The 20,516-nt window shown below is 42.9% G+C and overlaps 2 protein-coding genes across 2 annotated transcripts; one reads left to right on the forward strand and one right to left on the reverse strand.

Moving 5' to 3' along the window:
• Positions 1-137: 137 nt before the first annotated feature.
• Positions 138-7,828, forward strand: TRIR (telomerase RNA component interacting RNase). The gene is made up of 3 exons (XM_089532400.1): positions 138-431; positions 4,450-4,527; positions 5,575-7,828. Exons 1-3 carry the CDS (start codon positions 153-155, stop codon positions 5,680-5,682), a joined length of 465 nt encoding a protein of 154 aa, XP_089388526.1. The 5' UTR covers positions 138-152; the 3' UTR covers positions 5,683-7,828.
• Positions 7,829-10,662: 2,834 nt separating this feature from the next.
• Positions 10,663-18,404, reverse strand: LOC149321986 (RING finger protein 11-like). The gene is made up of 3 exons (XM_089532385.1): positions 18,141-18,404; positions 14,940-15,109; positions 10,663-12,418 (listed from the first exon to the last, which is right to left on the reverse strand). The coding sequence occupies exons 1-3, from the start codon at positions 18,288-18,290 to the stop codon at positions 12,247-12,249; spliced, it is 492 nt and encodes a 163-aa protein (XP_089388511.1). The 5' UTR covers positions 18,291-18,404; the 3' UTR covers positions 10,663-12,246.
• Between the last annotated feature and the right edge of the window lie 2,112 nt (positions 18,405-20,516).

Here is a 20,516-nt window from a genome sequence, read left to right on the forward strand (position 1 = left end):
ATGATTGGCTGAGGAAGCTTGTCAGTCCTCCGCGGCGGCCCTTTTATTTTTTGAAGTGCGCGGGTTGCCAGGCAACGCCGGCTTTCCCGAAGTGCTTCGCGGTGTCCGCTTGTTGCCATCTTCCGGGGCGCGTCCAGTGAGGGCGGCGCAAAATGGCGGCGGCGCAAGGGAAAGGAAGCGGTGGCGGCGGCGGCGGCGGCGGCGGGAGCAGCGGCAGCAGTAGCCCCGGCGGCGAGGGGCCCGGGCCCGGAGGAGGTGTCAACGTCTTCGCCAACGACGGCTCCTTCCTCGAGCTCTTCAAGCGGCGGATGGAAGCGGCGTCGTCGGGGAGCGGGAGGAGCGGAGCCGAGGCCGAGAAGGCGAAGGAAGCGGAGCCTCCCGAGGAGCAGGAGCCGCCGGGGAAGAAGCGGATCGGGAGCGCCCTCAGCTTCGTAAGGGACCCGGCCCCTGACCCCTCTGCTCTCCTCCCTCCCCTTCCCTCTCCTCTCCTCTCCTCTGCTCCTCTTCCTCCTCCTCCTCCTCCGCTCCGGCCCCTTCCCCCTGGGGCCAGCCTCCTTCCTGGAGGCAGAGATCCCTCGGCTCTGGAGCGCTCGCCCCTTGCCTCTGGGGCCCTCCCTGCTTCTTCACTGACTCTGCCTACACCCCGCGGGCTCTTCAGGCCTCAAGGCTCTCGGGCCGCCTCACAGAGGGCTATTTAGACATTTCCCTGCTGCCTTCAGGCTCACGATCGAAAAAGACAAGACCCAAAAGGGGAAGGGGATCAGGGCCAGTGGCCCTTCTTCTTGCCCTGGCATCGGAGGGAGAGCGGGACCTCTTCCCTTGTAGAGAGATCTTGTGGCACCTTTGGGACTTTAGTCTAGCTTCCCTAGACTAAAGGTCTACTTCCTCAGATGCATATGAGTACTGTGGATATTGTGAGTATTATTCAGAGACAGAGCCCTCTTCGTCTGTAGAGAGCTCTTGTGGCACCTTTGACCCTCCTCACTGGAAGAGAGAAGGGGGCAGCAGGAGTTTTCCTAGGCTTCACTCCACTTCCTCAGATACGCATTAGATGAAGCCTCAGATGAAGTAGACTCAAGTCTAGGAAAGCGCATGCTGCCAGCTTCTTTCTTTCAAGGTGCTCAAGAGCTCTCTTCATACTGACTCCACAGACTAACAGGGCTATGTCTTTGAAATCATAATAATATGCATCTGAGAAAGTAGACTTTAGTCTAGGAAAGCTCATGCTGCCAATTCTTTCCTTCAGTCCCCAAGGTGCTACAAGAGCTCTCCTCGTATTGATTGACTTTCAGTAGTATCTCTGAATACTACTACTACTACTAATAATAATAATAATATGCATCTGAGGAAGTAGACCTTTAGTCTAGGAAAACTCACACTGCCAATTTCCTTCTTTCAGTGGGTCTCAAAGGTGTCACAAGATCTCCCTACATACTGATTCCACAGACTAACACAGCTGTATCTCTGAATTCTTTTTCGCATGGTTCACAGTTGCTTTCACTGTCATCTTCCCCTGAACATCTCTTCCCATATTTATTATTCCTTACCTCTGTTCCTATGAGTCAATATAGTTCAGACACTAAGCCAGCCTTTTCCAATCTGGTTCCCTCCAGATGTTTTAAACGCCAGTTCCCATGATCCTTCGCCATAGGAATAGCAAGAGAGATCTTGTAGCACCTTTGAGACTCACTGAAAGAAAGAAGTTAGCAGCAGGAGCTTTTGTAGACTTAAGTCTACTTTCAGATGCATCTTTCATAGACTTAAGTAGACTTAAATCTACAAAAGCTCATGTTGCCACCTTCTTTCTTTCAGTGAGTCTCAAAGGTGCTACAGGATTTCTCTACATACTGGTTCTACACACTAACACAGCTATATCTTTGAATTCTGTCTTTTCCCTTATAAAATTAAAGTCTATGGGGAAGGCAACAACTCTGGAGACCAGGGTTCGATTCCCAGCTTGGCCATGAAACCCACGGGTGGCCTTGAGCAAGACACACTCTCTCAGCCTCAGGGGAAGGCAAAGGCCAATCCTCTCTGAACAAATCTTGCCAAGAAAACCCCACAATAGGTTCTCCTGAGGCTCTCCATAAGTCAGAAACAATTTGAAGGCACACAGCAAAAACAAATTATTCATTATGTATAAAAGCAACAAAGTTTTGAAGGTTCCGTTATAGGAGCCTAGTTGGGGTGGTTCATGTGTATTCATCCTTCCCCCAAGTCAGTTTTTGTTTAAAACAAAGAAGTGTGCAAGAAATAAAACGGCTTAAAACAAAAACATTAGTGACGACTATGGAAAGTAATGTTTTTGCTGCATTTATTCACATTGATATGAGGTAAAAACAGACCTGGCAGCAAGCAGCCTTGAGATGCTCCTATATGCATTGTCCCTGATAGGATTTTGCTAGTATCAGAGACCCCAGTGTGAGTCTTCAAAATCGTATTTATTTATTAACTCCATTACTTCAGAACAAAAAGAGAAAAACTGAACAAACTGAAAAAACAGAAGTAACTCCCATTATTGTCACTGCATCTAATTTTCAAGGGTGTGCTGTTATTCCACAAGAGAATTGGCTACTGTTCTTTGTTTCAGGAAGTCAAAACTATTCAGTAGAGCAAAAAAATTCCAACTAATTTAGAAGTCTCTTTCTATCATTTCCTGTGTGGCATTGTAACTTGGAAGTGATGGTTGTGATGGGTAGCAAGTCTATTAAGAGTTTGAAGAAAAGGGCTTTTTTCTTCTTCTGAGGATCAAAAGTTGTCAGTGCAGCATGGCATGCAGCATAGTGTATGTATTCAGATTGGATTCAGAATGTGAAATATTTTCTGTCATCTCTTATGTACAGTATATGGTGCAGCATCATATTTTGTTCTAGCTGTCTTTAAAAAAACTGCCTGTTACACTCACAGAAACATGATTTTATGCTCTAAGAAACTAAGATAAATGAACTCTTGTGGTGAGCTGCTAGTAGTTATATCAAAATAATTTTCTAAGAGACATTGCTGTCTGATCAATTCCAACTGAATAGCTCTCATAGCTTCTTTATCTAGCATAAGCAAGGTTTTTTTGTGTGACTAGTTGTGAAATCTTCAGCTTTAAGGCCCAAAGTTTTCAAAATAAGCTGAATTGCCTTTTAATCTTATCCAACAGTAACTGGAGAAGCGAGTTTATTCAGGATTTTATTGGAATAATAGCACAATCCTATGCAGGTCTAGTCAGGTGTAAGGCTTTTTTGATTCAGTGAGACTTACTTTCAGGTAAGTATGCATAGGATTGCAGCACAAGAGTGGTAAAATAAGCAATTTTTGTTTCCAGTCTTACAAAATGTATTGAAATACATAGATGAGGGAACCTTTGAGTTTGTAGTGTATGAAATACTACTAGGGAAGTGGATAGGCAGAACTTAGGGTTATACAGTGTAAGGTTGTGTGAGGCAAGCAGGGTTTATACTATCTCTTAGTAACAATTGGAACTCCACTTTTCTCACTCTTTAACATGGGGAAGGTATGGCTATCAATCTGCATATAGCACCTACTCCTTTTTTGTGCCCTTAACCCCAGAATGCCTGTATACATTCACATTTTCTTTACAAACACTTTGCGTGCATCCTTTTCATTTCTGAGGTTTGATAGTTTCATTTTTTAGAACAATAATTGAAAATTCTAGCAGCTTTCAGGTACTGTTGTCAAAAGGAGTTACAGTATATAATACTGTTAGCAATGGAGGTCACACAGTTTGGTGGGGTGTATCCACATTGCTGAAATAAAGCAGCTTGACACCATTTTAACTGCCATGATTCTATCCTACAGAAACCTGGAATTTCTAATTTGGTGAAGCACCAGTGCTCTTTGACCGACCAGGTTGAATATCTCACCAAACTACAAATCTACAGACTGTCTTCCCCAGGACAGAACCAAGACAGTTAAAGTGGTGTCATACTGCTTTATTTCTGCAGTGTGGAAGAGCTGTCGGATGACATTAGCGTGCATATGCACTAGTCATATATTTGTTTAGCTATTTACAATTCAGTGTTGGATTGGGCTTTCTAATTTGATTACCCTCTTAGTTATGAGAAAATAAATCTAATTAATGTATACTGAAGACTGTGATGTTTAAGGAGAGTGTGAGTGACAGTTTCATGAGAGTCCTAACAGGCAGCGAGTCTTGAAATAATTCAGAATATTTCCCTTTCTTGTTACTTGTTATGTTTTTTTTCTTCATGTTTGGGCATAATTGTACAGATGTTTTGGAGAACACTGCTAAGGTGCCCTTTTACCCTCCTAGCACAACGGTGTAGGTAACGCTCGGCAGCTCTGTACTGACTGACAGGTGTGATGGCGAGCTAAGATGATCTAATTGAAGGACTCCCTATACCGTTATATAGTGGGCAACATTCCCCTTGCAGCTCCCAGGCTCGTATAACGGTTGCAGTCTTCTATCCCTTCACCCAGGTGGGCAAGCGGAGAGGGGGCAGCAAGCTAGCCCTGAAGACAGGAGTGGTAGCCAAGAAACAAAAGACAGAGGATGAGGTAAGTTGTTATAAGCTTTGTGGCATGTGTGCAAAATAGCTAGCTGGCAGGCTTCTAACAAGCTCAGTTGAGGGCAGCAGTCCCTTGGTGTCCATTTAAGCAAAAATGGAAGGTGAAACTAAGTCCCTTCTTCCTAAGTTTGACATTGAAGTTGTTGCTTGATTTACTTTCTCACGTTTAGAAATATTGGTATTTTTTGTGGTTGTGGAAAGCCACTGGGGACTTTCAAACTTTTTCATTCTCAGTTTGCTCAGCACTGCCTCAGGAACTGGTGCCAAAGGATATAATACAAAGGATTGTGGATTGCTCCTTTGCACTCAATGTGTGTTCCTCCAGATGTTGTTGAACTGCAAGTTCCATCATTATTTACCATCATAACTAATGGTGAAGCTTGATGGGAATTGCACTTCAGCAGCATCTGGAGGGTTATTTGTTTCCTATCTTTGATAACGCTGTAAAAAGAGGAGAGGGAGTGAGGGTGCAGTTACATTGCTTACATTTTCTGCATCTCTTGGATTAGCAAGTAATGCTGTAAAGAAACTCACGCTGGTCTCCTAGTCTTCACTCATCAAAGTCCTTCAGGACTCCTGTAGGATCAACAGAAGAACACTTATTTGTATTTCACCTGTTCTAGTTGCAACAAAGTAGGAGGCCAGGGCAGGTGTTCTGTTTTTGGTAAGAAGGAACCATGCTATCAAGAGGACTTAACACTTCCTTATTAAAAGAGCTTGTAAAATATATTTAACTCTTAAGGAAATCAAAGCAGCAATATACATGGAGTTACCCTGGTTTTGTCCCCACAGCTACCTTATATGATAGGTTAGGCTGAGATATGGTAATCCAAGGTTCCACAGTGAAGTTATTGACGTAGCAGAGATTTGGACCTGGATCACCTCAATTACAGTAAAGCAGTCTCTGTCCGAGAATTCATTGGCCCTTCTTGACTGATACTTGTGAGAGTTGGCACTCTGAATATGTTATCCTTGTGAATGCAGGTATTTTCCATATCTAACTTTTCGTACTTGCCTTTCTTTTCTTCTTTTGCAGGTTTTGACAAGTAAAGGAGATGCATGGGCCAAGTATATGGCTGAAGTGAAAAAATATAAAGCCCACCAGTGCAGTGATGATGATAAAACTCGCCCTTTGGTGAAATAACTTTCATCTCCAACCTGGACTGTTTCTGATGTACATAATTATTTAAAACATCAAAGGAGAATAGCTCTGCCCCACTGACTGAATGCTGCCATGGCAGCAAATGACTTGCCATACTTTTATATTTGGGAATTTAGAGCCTCCTTCACTGGTTCATTTGTTGTTTGCCTCTTCTTTCTTCTGAGAACTAAGAACTTTGACTTAGTTACAAGATTTTTTTTAATTTGTAACCCCCAAATAGTGGAATTGGCCTGACATGTCTCCCTCAATCACCAGGCAATGTGTCTTGCTGGCAAATTTTTAGCATTGAGCCTTTGCTTTACACCCCTGAAGATTCCGCCTTGGATAAGCTAGGAGCCTGCATCTTTGGAAATACATTATCAGTTGATGTTTGAAGGAGAATTTAAAATGCTCACAGCTAGCCAATCCACACTGCAGGCAGTAGTAACCCCAGAGCACTTTGTTATAATTATCTGTCCATGATGAAAGATAAGCGGTGCTGGGCTTGTTGGTACGCTTAGTATCTTTGCAGTTCCGTGACTGCATTTTTGCCCTTGCTCTTTTGTTCTTGCCCTGTTTTATTATATATTGCAGTGGGCTATGTGGTTTTGTCATTAATTGCAGTTGCTGCTGCTTAAGCTTGTTTCTGGCCTCCTGCTATGCATGCTCTAATCTCAAAGTGGAGATGATTTTGCCAACCTGCTAGCTAAGAAAGGAGAAACTTGGTCTGCACCAAAACAAGTGCTATGTATTGGAGAGACTGACAAAAATTACTACAAACATGCCCTGGGGTGAATAGAACTCCAGATAAGAACACAAAACACTTAGAATACACTAAGAACATAAAAAGGGAGTGGGTGCATATAGCACCCACTCCCTTTTTGTGCCTTTAACCCCAAAAAGTCCCCTTTCTAGTCCTGAAATTTGTGGCCAAAGTTCTTGGGTTGTTAACCCCTAAAACTGGGGATCAGGGTTTGGGAATATGTTTGTTGCATGCATGGGTCCTTCCTTCATTCCTAAAAAGTATCTCCAATTTGATTCATCAGCTTCTACAAGATAGAGCTGAAATTTAAACCCTCGTAAATGATGTGGATTCTGTCATGGAGAGCAACTAAGATTAACAACTTCAGAAAAGGCCTCAGTACATTCTAAGCAATTGGACTGAAGTAAAGAACTGAAACTACTATTGAGATCATAGTCTAGTTTTTGGCAATTGATTTTTGTGCTGAAAAACAGTTTGGGCTCACACTGAAATCTTTTCCTATCTGTGCAATCTCGCTTTAATGAGGTGAGCTATTTGAGTCAGGGAGAATACAGTTAAACTACCTGACTATAGAGCTGCACTAAATATGTGATAGTTATACGAAATGGTTTTTACACTGAAGGGAGACCTGCTGAGGTTCTCTATTACCATCTGGAAGGTTCCTAAATGGATATTAAATTTAAAAGTTTTATTGATCAGCATGTAGGCCAAATCTTTATGTAACAATTCCTTCTTTCTGAAAGTTACCACTTTCTACAAATCAGAACAGCTTTAGTACTTATGTAGGATACTTGAGGTAGTGAAAACAGTGCTTTTTAATGTGCACTATTGCTGGGATTTCATCCAACTTGAGGTGTCTTCAGAACCTTCCTTTTGAATGTGTGGGAAGTAGTATGCTATGTCTGCAGTCACATATTTATAAGAAAATATGGGAAAGGACTTGTGTGTGTGTGTGTGTGTGTGTGTAAGTGTGAAGGTACGTGGGCTCTTCAGCAGAATTGGTAACCTTGGCCATTTGGGAAAACCTTTTGCATGTATAACTGTGTGCATGCAGGAGCCTATTTCTGTCATTCTTAATAAAGTGCATGTTGAGGCTTAAGGAAATAATCACAGTTTTACACCTGTAGTGCATTCAATATGAGGTAATGTTTGAAGGACTCAGAATTGTCATATGAGATTGCTTGCCACTGAAAACCTGAAGCAGCTCAGAAGCTTTCAATCTTTCACGGTTATCTGGTTGCTAGCCTGCTATAAAGGGGTGGCAGTTTGCTGCTTTGTTCTGTATTTCATTAGGTTCCCTTTATTGTTTTTGACCACCACAGCCCAGCTTTGAGCACTGATAATTATTCTTAATACTAGCTTTTTAAAATAAAAATTTGTTGTGGATTTCTTTTGTCAGCCATCTCTTGTTTTCAGTATGTTTCTTTAGAGTCTTACTGATACCCATAAAGCTATTATGGAATTGTTCATTGTTCATAAATATTGCATCCAAAAATCATAGACAAGTATTTTTTCCCTTTATTTGTGGCAGGGCTGGGAATTATGTAGTGCTCTAGAAGCTGTCGCACTGCCAATCCATGCATCCCAAACTTTGTACTGGCTAGACTGATGATACTTGAAGTTCAACAGCGTGAGGGCAACAGAATTCCCACCACTACTTTATGGTGTAACGGGAACTACTTCGCATGAAACATAGTGTTAATGTTTGCTTCTCATAGTCACATGTCTGGGTTACATCCATGGTTGCTTAAACAGAGCTATTTAAAATACAAGTTTCCTTTATTGTTTATGGGACAGGAGTTTGGAAGATAAATGAAGAAGAGCTGAAATGGAATCACATACTAAAAGATTATCTGTTAAGAGGTGATATGATAGCCCTGTTTAAATATTTGAAGGGAAGTCATATTGAGGAGGGGGCAAGCTTGTTTTTTGTGGCTCCGGAGAACAGCAAACTGCAGGGAAAGAGATTCCACCTCAGTATTAGGAGGAACTTCCTGACAGTAAGGGCTGTTCAGCAGTGGAACACACTTCTTCGGAGAGCGATGGAGTCTCCTTCCATGGAGATCTTTAAACACAGACTGGATGGTCGTCTGTTGGGGATGCTTTGAGTGTGATTTCCTGCATGGCAGGGGGGTTGGACTGGATGGCCCTTGTGGTCTCTTCCAACTATGATTCTATTTTGGGTAATACATGGTAGTTATTGTCTCCCCTCTTTCTGTGCTTAATTTCTCTATCTCCATTTAGAATAACTACTCCAAAAACATGAATTGCAAGAGTGATCTGTATTCTTATTTTTCCAGCTATATTTGAACACACAAATATAGTTCCATTACTTCAGATTAAACTGTGTCTCTGGTATGACTTGATTCAAGCAGGCAAGTGCATATCTATGCCTGCAAGTAGGAAAGGGACAATTTACTTATGATAGCAGCCAGAATATGAAAATATAGGTCCTTTCAAATGATTTAAACTCAGGCTTGGAATTATTCTTTTAAAACACAATGTAATATTTAAATATTTTTGCAAGAAATGTGTTACTCATAACACATTATTGTACCCTTGTCAGTTTTGTTTTGCTCCTGTTCAAAGAGCCAACTGTTCTGAAAGCATTTCTGAGTAAACGCTACTAGTCATGGGGGGATCCTCCCATTTAATAACAATTGCCTTGTTTTGACTGAAAATTTTAAAATTAATTTTGAAAACCTAATTATTTCAAAAATAGTGTCACAAAGAATTATGTTAGCACCTCACTTTCAAGTTCTGGTCAAACTGTTCATTCGTTTTTATTTTTCTAGATGTTCTTTCCAGAGCATATTCTCTCTTTTGCATTCTTTGTAAATTCCTTGTAATCTTTATACTAATTGGCAAGAGATTACCTCATGTTTTATGTACCTAAATAGCTTTATGTTTTACATATGAAGCTGTCCGGCCAATGACTTCTCCAGTGTATTACTTTTTTTATTGCAAGAGAGTTTAGGTAAGAGATCTTTATCAGAATCTGCTGTTTTTGACCAGAGATGCCTGGGATTTGTCTACCTGTTCCCCCTGTCTAGCTTTTATATTCTCCCCACTTTCCTGTCCTGTATCAGTAAGCAAAAGAGCTAGAAATGACTGTATGTAGTTGGTACCAACAGAGGCCATGTGATTGTACGGAAGAATTTCATCACTTAGTTTGGGTGACTGAATTACCAGAGGGGGAAAAATGTAATTTCCAGCAAGCATCTTTGATATTGGGCACTAAGCTGGGCCTGCAAAGAAAGAACACTTAATGACATTCTGCGAAATTGTCTTTGCAGTTTCCTCTTATTCTCCCCATAACATGGGTGGCCATTGTACCTGTAGAGACACACCCTCCAGCTTCTTCCATACTTTCAGAGAATTTGATCAAAGCTCCAGGAGGAGAATGAGGAGTATAGTTGGAGGGCAGTAAGGTGTAACACAGTAAGGTATTTCCTATCCTTGAGGACAGCCATCTTAAGCAATACATTGTGACCTATGCCTACATTCTTATGTTATATTTTGTGGCTACTTTGATCAAGAGTCTTTGTCTATGTGATGCACACAGCTAAGACTGTTTTCAGGGAGAGAACAGACATTTGAAAACTCAGGGATCTGTACTAAAGTCTTTATCTCAATGCTCATCAAACCCCGAACAGCTTTATTTCAAAGGCAGGACTTGGGCACATAGCATGTCCGTTGGATTCGTCAGTCACTGCAAGCTGGAAATAAGGGAAGCTTTGGAGTTGGCCCAATAAAGATATCACTGGTTGCAAATTTTGTATTTTGTTGGATAATGAAAATGAAGAGGGAAAAAAATATCTGAACTCCTTTTTTGAGGCTGGCCTTGCCAGTGCTATTATTCAACCCCTAGCAATTCCCCCCAAGAAAGGGATAGAGAAAATGTGGTCCATGGGCTGCATGTAACCCTCCCATGTCTCCATCTTTTCTCTTTGTTGAAAAAAGCCCTTTTTCTCTAAATCATGATGTGGGTGCCCCACATGCTCCCAAGAGCATGATAGGCATTCTTGAGTCAAAAGAAATGAAGGATGGGTTCCAGAGGATGGCTTGAAGTTTTGGCACAGAATCTCATTACTCTAAAATTATCCGTAACTTGACTAGTTTTGACTAGCCCTTAATTCTGACTCTCGATAAGAAATTATCCCCTATTTCAACTTTGGATTACAAAAACAAAAACCAGAATAGCTGATGTTGACCAGTAGTAGTTTCCTTGGCAGGTTCTGCTCACATTTATTTCAGTTGAAACGTTGATGGAAGGGAACTGAGCAGTTGCCTTATCCCACATACATAGTCCAAGGGACTGTAGGCAATTATTTTATTTCCATTTGAATGCAATGTACATTAGTTTTCCTCTCAAGTGCTAGATCCTTGTTAAGGACAATACATAATCAGAAAAGCACTTTCACGCTTCTCCACTTGCAAGGCAATAAACAGAGCATGACTAAGAAGCTTTTCCAAATAGTGGGCTAGCTGCATGGCACTAACTAATAGACTGCACTAGCAGTTTCCTATGGGACAAGAGTCTTCACTTGAAGTGGTGTAAGGCGAACAGAACAAACAGGTAACAAGCAAAATTCCTTCACCCTTTTTAAAAGTGTACTCATATGCTTTTACCCACAGTCTATAGAATGGGTGTTTACTGTATTGAATAAACAACTTTCTATTAAAAATTGTTATTTACAAGATACTTGCCCATCTCTCACCTTATAAGCATGCCAAGAAATCTAAGTGTCAATAGTGTGGTTGTGAAGAGTCACCAAGAGAAAAGGCTGGTGAGAGACTTCCCTCAAAATCCACTTAACTGCAGTCAAATGATAATTGTGAGAGGAAAAAACATTCTGTTCCCCCTTTAACTCTCATCTATTCATGTGACCAGATAAAACATACTGATGCTGTGGATTGATATAAACTTGAGTATGTTAGCAGGGAATCTGCTTGTGCCATAAAGTCTTCAGAAGTGCCATGCTGCATCTCAGAGTGGATAAAAATTCCCCTCCTAATTGAGAAAAAAACCTTTAAAAGCAGAAGAGAGCAAGGGAAGAGTCTCCTTCACTCTCAGCTGAAACACCAACCTTTAAACAGAAGCACTCTGCCTCTGAAGCTACAGGATCAAATCAGCCTCCTGTCACAGCAATGTCCCTGTCGCATGCTACCCCACAAAGGAAGGCGATAGGCTGGTTTCCTCCACTTCAACATGGCTCCAACTGGGGGGAAATCCTCCCATAATGGTCAAGATCTAAACAAAGCTGCTGCCTTATTTCAGTGAAGCACTACTCTCTTTGTAGGGTGAAAGGGAGAAGGCTGAAAAGAAACATCCAAACGTTACCAACTTTTAACTCCCCACCCTATTCTGCCACAACTCCCTTTAGACTTAAAGGTCTGAGATGTTTCCTATGAGAGTCAAGTTTTCATCACTGGTAGCAGGGGTAATAGTTTAAAAGTCCCATGCAGTACCATAGGAAAAATGTACTTGCAGATTCAGTATGTGGCAGGGAAATAGCTTCAAACAGCAATCTTCTTTTTTTAAAAAATATGGGTGGAATGGAAGGACAGCTCCAGCCTTGCCATCCTCCCCCCTGCATACAATGCTCAAATATGACACATCAGCCTTTATTACAGTCAGCGAACCTGAATGGCTGTGTGTTATCCTTGGGGCTGGGAGCAGGTTCTATGCCATAGGATTCTTTGGTGTATCCCAGAAGTGTGCAAATAAAAGCATGCTGCTTCTCAGCCCCCCACACAACCGCTTCCTGGAAGCATTAACAAGAGCAGGGCACACAGCCACCTCAGTTAGTCTCATAGGAGGACAGTAGAGCTGCATCAACTGGCTCCATGCAAGAGGGACAAGTGAATGATCGCATCAGCCAGTCGTCAATGCAGTGTACATGGTAGATGTGCAGGCAGGGCAGGAACCGGATGGGATCTCCATATACAAAATCCAGCATGCAGATCACACACCTGGAGTGCAGAGGAGGAAAAAAAATGGGCTCGTTAATATAAAGACCCTAAGATGGCTTTAACACATCCCCCTCACATTTCATGCATTCTGTGGCAAGTTCAGCTATGCAATTAAAGAATAAGCCATGCACCAGCTTACCCTACATTTCTTTCAAACAATGCTACAGGCCTCAGTATTTCTTGGTTGAGCGTAGTTTATATGACATCCAAATGATGTCCCAATGTAGCAGCATCACAGGGCTATACTCCCTTCTGTTAAGTTTGCCAGTCTGTTCCTAGGGTATACCATTCTACCCCTGCTCTAACTACAGTTGTCCCTCCTAACTCATGGGTCTGAGATCCGGGACCTTGAATATCAGCGGAGGGACAACCTCCAATATTTTCAATGCTGTGCGCACCCTGGGGCACACCCTATTCAATCCTATGGGGCTTGAGTATGCGTGAGCCTCCGTTTTTTAGAGGGGGCGGAACAGATCCCCCTCAAAAATAGAGGGCCAACTATATGTCCCCCCCAACAGTCATAATTCTTTGCCCACTGAATATTTACGGTCCTCACTAGATTTTTCTCTCAACCAAGTGTAATTGTTTTTAACCTTGAGATTTCTACAAGTCTGATATTTAGCTCTTGTTTTGGGCATGTTGTTTGGGCTACAGGAGGAATCAAACAAAAAATGAGTTTGCTTTGCTGAGTTGGGGAACCTGTGGCCCTCCATATGTTAGGACTACAGTTTCCATTGATCCTAGCAAATGGCTGCTGGATGGAGCTGATGGGATTTGGAAATCCAACAACATCCAGATGACCACAGGTTCCCCAGAGTAGGTTGGGAGCAGGCAGTGTGGTGCCCATGGATGAACTATGTTGCCTACTGCAAAATGTTACACTGATAACTCACAGTTTTAAACTTTTAAAAAAAGGAATATCTGGGAGCATCTCACAGAAAAATGCTGACCTTCAGCATACCCCTGGGCTACATGTGCATTCATTTACAGGAAAGCAAGCATAGCTGCTGTTTGAGGCCAATCCTTCACTATGAAGTTTTCCTAGCTGCTTGGGAAAAATAAGGAAAGAGTATGGATTCTGTTGCGGCCTGCTAGAAGGCTTGGTTATGACAGCAGGAGGGAATAAGTGTGTGTGTGTACGCATGAGAGAGGAAGAAAACACACCTGAGTGAACCAACCCCCCCCCCCCCCACACACACACACAAGAGAGAAAAGAAAGTGAGGAAGTGAGAAGTTGGTGACTCAAATGTGTAGCAGAAAAAACAGAGGGCTTGGTGCAGGAATGTAAACCAATACTGGGGGAAAGAAAGAGAAACAGAGGCTTGGAGGGTTCTTCAGAGTAAGAGAAAGGGACAGGAAATCCTGTGGGTTTTCCTGATGGAGTAAAGAAAAAATAGGGAGTTCATGTACATACAGAGAAATTGACTGGATCTTGGGGGCTGAGTGTGGGGATTCTAAATGAGAAACCTGTGGGTTCAAACAAATGGGTTTGTGTTTCAAGCTGTACCTCTGCCATGTATTCAGATTCTTAGGCAAGCTACATTTTCTTAGCCTCATCACACTAACTCTTTCTGAAACATGAATGAGCATGAATGGGAAGAAGAGATCATGGATTCAGAAGTGCACCTCCATCTCACTAGGTGACTAGGCCTGCATTGGAGGACGCCCAGTTATTTTGCCTAAGACTGCTGACATAAAACAACCTGGGCTTATTTATTTCCTTCCTATATGTTTTGGTTGAACAAATGAGCAAAATCTAATTCTTGAGGCTAAGAAATGCAGAATGCAAGCCTGCTGAGGGTATCTAGAATTTGTGCACACTTAGATCTTTTAGAAGTGCCCTTCCAGCTTTCCTGAGATCCTAGTTTGCTCTATAGCAACTTTACTCATTTCCAGTTTTTAGGCAATTTTCTATCCTTTTCTTAAAGTACTCACTACAGTAATTCAAGAATTCTGCACCTTTAACTTCAAGAAGGCACACACTGCATCTGGAAAATGATTCTACATGATTCCCACCCCGTTTTATAATATAGCATAGGATACACAAATACAGTTGCCCCTCCATTTTCATAGACTTTAAATCCGCATCCCTCGCCCATTTGCGGGCAGCAAACAGAAGGGGACAAAATGGGATGTTGCCCGCGAGCAACATATCAGCATTTTCCATTTTCACAGGGGGTCTGGAACGGATCCCCATGAAAATGGAGGGGCGACTGTACAAGTAAAACATAAATTACTTTTTGAACGTCTTAGCCTGTACAAGCTAGTACAGTGCCTTAGAACAAAGGTGATTTTTTTTAATTAGGGTAGAAAGTACCGTAGGTTTTGTGACAGGAGTGATTCAGCACAATATACTTCTTTTATATTTTTAAAGCAAATTTGCTGCTCATCAAGTCAATGAAGTACAAGGGCTATTTATGCATCAATTAGCTAATAATTATTTTTTTTGGGGGGGGGGGGTTTGCAGGACTTAACCTGAGCTAATAGGATAAATACAGAGCATTGCATGGAGAAAACATACTCTTTGATTTTCTTTTCTGATGGCTCCGAGCCTGGATCAAAGATTCCTTTGGGAAGATGTTGAATTAGCCCAATCCTCTGAGCTATACGGATCTGTTCCTCCTCAGTAAGCTGGGTAGCAAGACGTGCCTGGCTGGGTGTTGGGTGATACACAGGAATAGGTGCATGTTCCTGGAAAGTCAGAAAAGCAACTAGATGAGTTTATGCTAGTGTCATAATCAGCCAGTAATCAAATGGTGTTATTCACAAATAGTAATCTAGTAAATGATCTACAAATTCAACCTATTTCTTCAAATGTGACAAGTGAAGCCATCTTTAAAAATCCTATATTTACATGTAAACAAATAATTAACATTTGAGTATATGCAGAACTGAAATGGCCAGATAACATCAGTGTGTAGTTGAGAGGGGTTAAATCATAGTACTATATGTTTTTGATTGGCATTTGAAGCTTTTCCAGGAGATTCAGCCAGCCTATACTCATCAAGAAGAATGTGATCTGCACATGCATTATAAGCTTGTTCATTTTCTACATGCTCAGGTTTTAGGATCCTTGAAGGACCAATTTACTCAAGTTTCCCACCCACACCCCACTCTGAGAGTATAGCTAGAATACTGGGTTGAGAGGTAGTTCAGTAATATATAGTGTTGGCACACAGATATTACAGTTCCTTCACACACCACTATATCTTTCTCCCCTGTGTTCATTCTTGGTCTCTAGTGGCTAGCGATACTAAAGAGCAATACAATACTGACTGAAACCAAAGGCTTCCTGAGATCAACATTTTGTCTGCAAATGGCCAGCCCAAAGCTGCAAGATGTTCAACAGCAAAGCATGATAGTGACATAATCTTCCTATTTTTGTTATCTATCACCTGACATTCTGTGGGTATGCTGCTTCTGAATAGGCAGTTGCCACCAAAAGCTACCTTCATGTGTATATCTAACCTTTTAAAAATAACAAAAAAAAAAACCCTCTGCTATTGGGCTTCATGACATGCTGTAGTGATTAATTACATATACTTTCTTTTTATTTAACTAATATGTCACTTATCAGTTTCAGCAGCAAATCTGAGATTTTTAATAGTTACTGTGAATAATTTGCTCAGTCTTTTGGTAAGGTCCACTCTGGTACTTTAAGAAGGATGAAAATCTATTGTTTCATTCCATTCCTTTGCTCTTTGTATAAATGAAACACTGTTTGCATTGCTCATCCCTTCCTTAAAGTTGCAATTAAGGCTATAGTGGTGCCCAGCTCCTTTACTTTAGTCTTTCCAGCTTCTTCTTCCTTCACAGATTGGCCTCTCCATTTTGAAGAATGCTGCCCTTCAAGTAAGGCAACATGCAGGAGAAACATAAAATTGCTCCAAAACAAGTCTCAGATATCATAAAAAGCAAAGCTCAGAGGTACAGGGATGACTGTTTGAAGCATGAGGCCAAACTATCATGTGTGTTCTAGGACATTTGTTTGACAAAGACGGTAGCATATCAGAACTTTACTCAGCCTCCTTAGATATCACAGGCTGGTGTCAGTCTTCTGCACATTCAATAGGAAGGGTACAAGAGCATCAGACACTAAGAGAAAACATACAGCCTACGCCATAGCCTTAAACTATGAGGCGGGACATAGAACCTTGCCTCCTTCACAAACATTTCCCAGAGTGATCTGCACTACAGTTTCTTTCTGTCCAACTTCATTTTTTATTCAAACTGTCTGTTTTTGAAGCTACAGAGTGACCCATCCAGTTTCTCAGATTTTGTGCTTTCACTTTATCTATCCAGCCAAGCAGGGCTAGAGAAGCATCTCTGATCATGGAAATGCTATGCCCACTTCCTCGTAGGCATCTGAAATGGCTTTATTATATTTGAATCATGCCCTTTATCCTTACAGTCAGTGAAACTGACTGAGGCTTGTTTGACATTGTCTAGTGTGAGAGCCATTCCTACCAGTGTACCTTTGATAAGGACTGCAAGTGATCTGGACTCCTGACAAATGTATTCATGTATTTTCAAGCCTGTTATAATACTCACACATTACATTTTTAATTGTGCCCTAAGAGCAGCTTGGATATATCGCTTCCAACTCCTGCTCCCCGCCCCAAACTGTAGGTAAAGCAATTCACAGCAGAGGGAGCATTGAGATTTTAGGGTGTTTCCAACTAGACTAATAAATGCAATTGCTCTCTCTCAAATACAGAACAAACCAGGGGTCCAAGCCCTGTTCTCTTTTGTTTCTAACCCGGCTGTATGTCCTCCCTGTCCCCATCTGCTTTCTTACCACAACCGATCTGTTCAGGGGGAAAGAATGGTATGTGCGCAGTGTCTTTTCATGGGTAGTACAAGTGGCCCTTGCTCTTAGAAAGCACCTTGCCAACTTTCTGTTTCCCAGACAGACCTTTGAAATCAGGCTGCCTCTGCCTCAGGTGGCCTGGGCTGCATCCACACTGCAGAAATAGTCCAGTTTGACACCACTTTAGCCTCCGCGCCTCAGTGCTATGGAATTCTGGGAACGGTAGTTTGTCATGCCAGAGCAAAGTGCCACAACAAACTACCGTTGCCCAAAATCCATAGCACTGAGGTGTGGAAGCTAAAGTGGTGTCAAACTGGACTATTTCTGCAGTGTGGATGCAGCCCTACAGTTCCAAGTCCTTTCTTTCCAATGTCCACCACAAGCTCAGCTCTAAATGCTGAGAGGCAATGCCTTGGCAAGGGGCAAGGGACTGGCCCCTCCGCCTCCTCAGGCCCACCCTTCTTTCCTTCCTAGCCCATTTTCCTGCAGAGGAGGAGCAAGGAGGCCACGCAGGAAGGCTGCCTGGGGGAGAAGGAGCCCCTTGTCTGAGACCCCCCCCAGTCAAATAAATAAAGATGGCAGGGCCCAGGGGCAAAAGGGAACGCCTCTCCTGGAAGCACTCTGCCTCTTTAACTCTTTCTCTTTGCCTGGCTCAAGGCTATGGGATTCTGGGAGCTGGAGCTCCGCTCTGGGCCCCGCAACATACTCCAACTCCCAGAATTCCATAGCCTTGAGCCAGGGCAGCTAAAACGATGCCAAACCGGGTTATTTCCCCAGTGTGGATGCAACCATAGAATCACAGAGGTGGAGGAGACCCCAAGAAGGGCCACCCATGCCTTGCCATGCAGGAACTCTCAATCAAAGCCCCCCTGGGGCAGACGGACGTGACCCTCCTGGGCCTGACTCAGGTACCTGGTAGGGGGGCGGCAGGGCCGAGGCGGGCGGCGGCGGCGGCGGCGGCTGAGGGGTGGCCTCCCCAGGCCCCAGGCTGGCCCCGTCGCCCGTGGAGTCGTTGAGCAGCGACAGGTCGTCCGCCGCCTGCGAGGAGAGGCAGCCCCCCATCCCCGCTCGCTCGGGGCCACTGCCCGACTAGGGGCAACCTCCCTCCTCCGCCAGCTCCGGAATGGAGGCGGAGGAGGAGGCGGCGGCGGTGGCGGCGGCGAGGAGGGGGGCATGCCGGGAAGTGTAGTGCCGGCCTCGGGAGGCGGGGGGGACTCGGCGCCTGCGCAGTGAGGGAAGCGCGTCCTCCTCGCGGAGGTCGGAGGGGGCGGGGCGCCGAGGGAGAGAGCACGCGTCCCTCGTCCTCTGGGCCATGAATACTAGGGAAAGAGGCGCAGGCGCTGCTGCTAGTGCTGCTGCCAGTGCTGCTGCTCTTAGCGATGGACTTTCCCCCCAATTCCACAGAACAGGGCAGGCTGCCTTTATGAGGCCAGCCAGAAGGCACAGAATAGACGGTGCAGACTTTGGGAGCTCCACAGGCTCCTGCATCGAGCAAAGGGGTTAAGAACACACAGGGTGCATGACGCACGCTTCCAAAGCTCCACCAGCCTCTTCATCAGGAAGGCAGAACACCTTGGAAATTTTGCCTGGTGAAGGAGCTGGTGGAGCTTTGGAAGCTTGCACCGAGTATTTTGTGCATTTTGGGTGGTCCCATAAAGGTATCACTGTTTTGTGGATTTCTTCATGTTATCGTAACTAAGGATATGGCTGACGCGGATATCTTTCCTGGGAGTATGGTCAGTTATACTTAGGCATTGCAGACACCTTGGAGCTAAAGCCAGCCAATGTTCAGCTAATGACCTCCTTCCATCCTTTTAATTCACTCTGTAGTCTGTCACAAGCAAATTCTTACAAAAGGAAACGCTATGAAATAAGCACCACTATTAATTTAATAACTGGCCCCGCTGGAAGAGGGCAGGAGCATTTCAGATTAAGGATAAGCAGCGAAAATCCAGGATCTTGTCTTAACCAGTGTTATCTATGGTGTGCCATGAAGCCATTGTTCCCATTCAACCCGTTGCAGATGGATTCGTTTGTGGATATATTCTAATTCAGCTGTTTCTCTTTCCAGTCTTCCTTTGTAGATTTGTTTGTCCTTTGGTTCAAAGACCACTATCCTGGCCAGAGATGGAATTCCCAGGAAGGCTGAAATGTTCTGCAACTGTTTTTGTGTACTCCCATTTCCTAATATCTAAATTCCTGCCACAAAATCTTAATAGCTAAAATCCAGTCATAGTGAAATTTCCAATGCATTTGGTAACTATTGGTCCAAAACACACTGCAGAAATGATCCACTTTGAGACCATTTTAACTGCCCTGGGTCAGTGCTAGGGAATCCTGGGAACTGTAGCTTATTGTGGCACAAGAGCTCTCTGACAGAGAAGGCTAAATGCCTCACAAAACTCCAGTTCCCAGAATTCCCTAGCATTGAGCCAGGGCAGTTGAGGTGGTCTCAGACTGGATTACCTCTGCAGTGTGTCTTGGACCTATTCACTCTCTCTCTCTCTGTTTGTACTTTACAACATACAGTATTATGAATTTCATCACACTGCAAAAAATAATTGCGGCAGAAGCATCACCCATCTTCCTCATGGCTATTCCCATCTCTTGGAACAAGGCTAATTTAGAAAGAATCAGACATCAATAAGTATTAATGGTGCAGTGTTAACTGAATAGCTGCTTGCTACTGCTAAGGCTCAAGTTTATTGTGCTTTATAAATCAAATAAATAATCTGCAACTATAAAATGGAGCATGGGGCTTATATACACAAACCTCTGAGATTTACAAATGTATTTACAAATTAACAAAGCAAGACTGCATAGTATCTCAGGTAAACAATAACTATTCTGTGATATGTGATCCTAGGCCTAGTTATTACTGCTTCCTTAGGGACATACACATGCCATGCTAGGTCTGATCAAATATTGTGGTCTAACAATATTTTACAGTATAAGAATCCTAGAAACCATTAAGTGCTAGGTAACCCATCAGAAATGTAATATATGACATTTACCTAGCATTAACTTCCCAATCTATAGTACTGTATTAGGCATAATGTTAGTATTAATGTTATGAGAATAGCAGAAATATAATCAATCCAGACAGCCACAGCACAGAACATGCTTGCTGATGAAAGAAGGTGCAGTCCACAAAGCATCTATTAACATATTTTTACACAACTTTGGCCGATTTAAGTTTACCATTAGACAACTATTATACTTCTACCTTCTTTTATTAATTATTCTATGCTAAGACACCGGTCCCTTGAGTTCAGGAAGCTTAACAAC

This window comes from Sceloporus occidentalis, unplaced genomic scaffold (assembly GCF_023333645.1).
Source record: "Sceloporus occidentalis isolate IW3139 unplaced genomic scaffold, rSceOcc1.0.p SCAF_1, whole genome shotgun sequence".
In the NCBI taxonomy this organism is placed as follows: Eukaryota; Metazoa; Chordata; class Lepidosauria; order Squamata; family Phrynosomatidae; genus Sceloporus; species Sceloporus occidentalis.

Excerpts from the sequence above, each read along its gene's own strand:
- TRIR (XM_089532400.1), top strand. The coding sequence starts at position 153 with ATGGCGGCGGCGCAAGGGAAAGGAAGCGGTGGCGGCGGCGGCGGCGGC. Across the intron at positions 432-4,449 it reads TCGGGAGCGCCCTCAGCTTC|GTGGGCAAGCGGAGAGGGGG; the intron begins GTAAGGGACCCG and ends CCCTTCACCCAG. Across the intron at positions 4,528-5,574 it reads AACAAAAGACAGAGGATGAG|GTTTTGACAAGTAAAGGAGA; the intron begins GTAAGTTGTTAT and ends CTTCTTTTGCAG.
- LOC149321986 (XM_089532385.1), bottom strand. The coding sequence starts at position 18,290 with ATGGGGGGCTGCCTCTCCTCGCAGGCGGCGGACGACCTGTCGCTGCTC. Across the intron at positions 15,110-18,140 it reads CCCTGCCGCCCCCCTACCAG|GAACATGCACCTATTCCTGT; the intron begins GTACCTGAGTCA and ends CTGACTTTCCAG. Across the intron at positions 12,419-14,939 it reads TCAGAAAAGAAAATCAAAGA|GTGTGTGATCTGCATGCTGG; the intron begins GTATGTTTTCTC and ends TCTGCACTCCAG.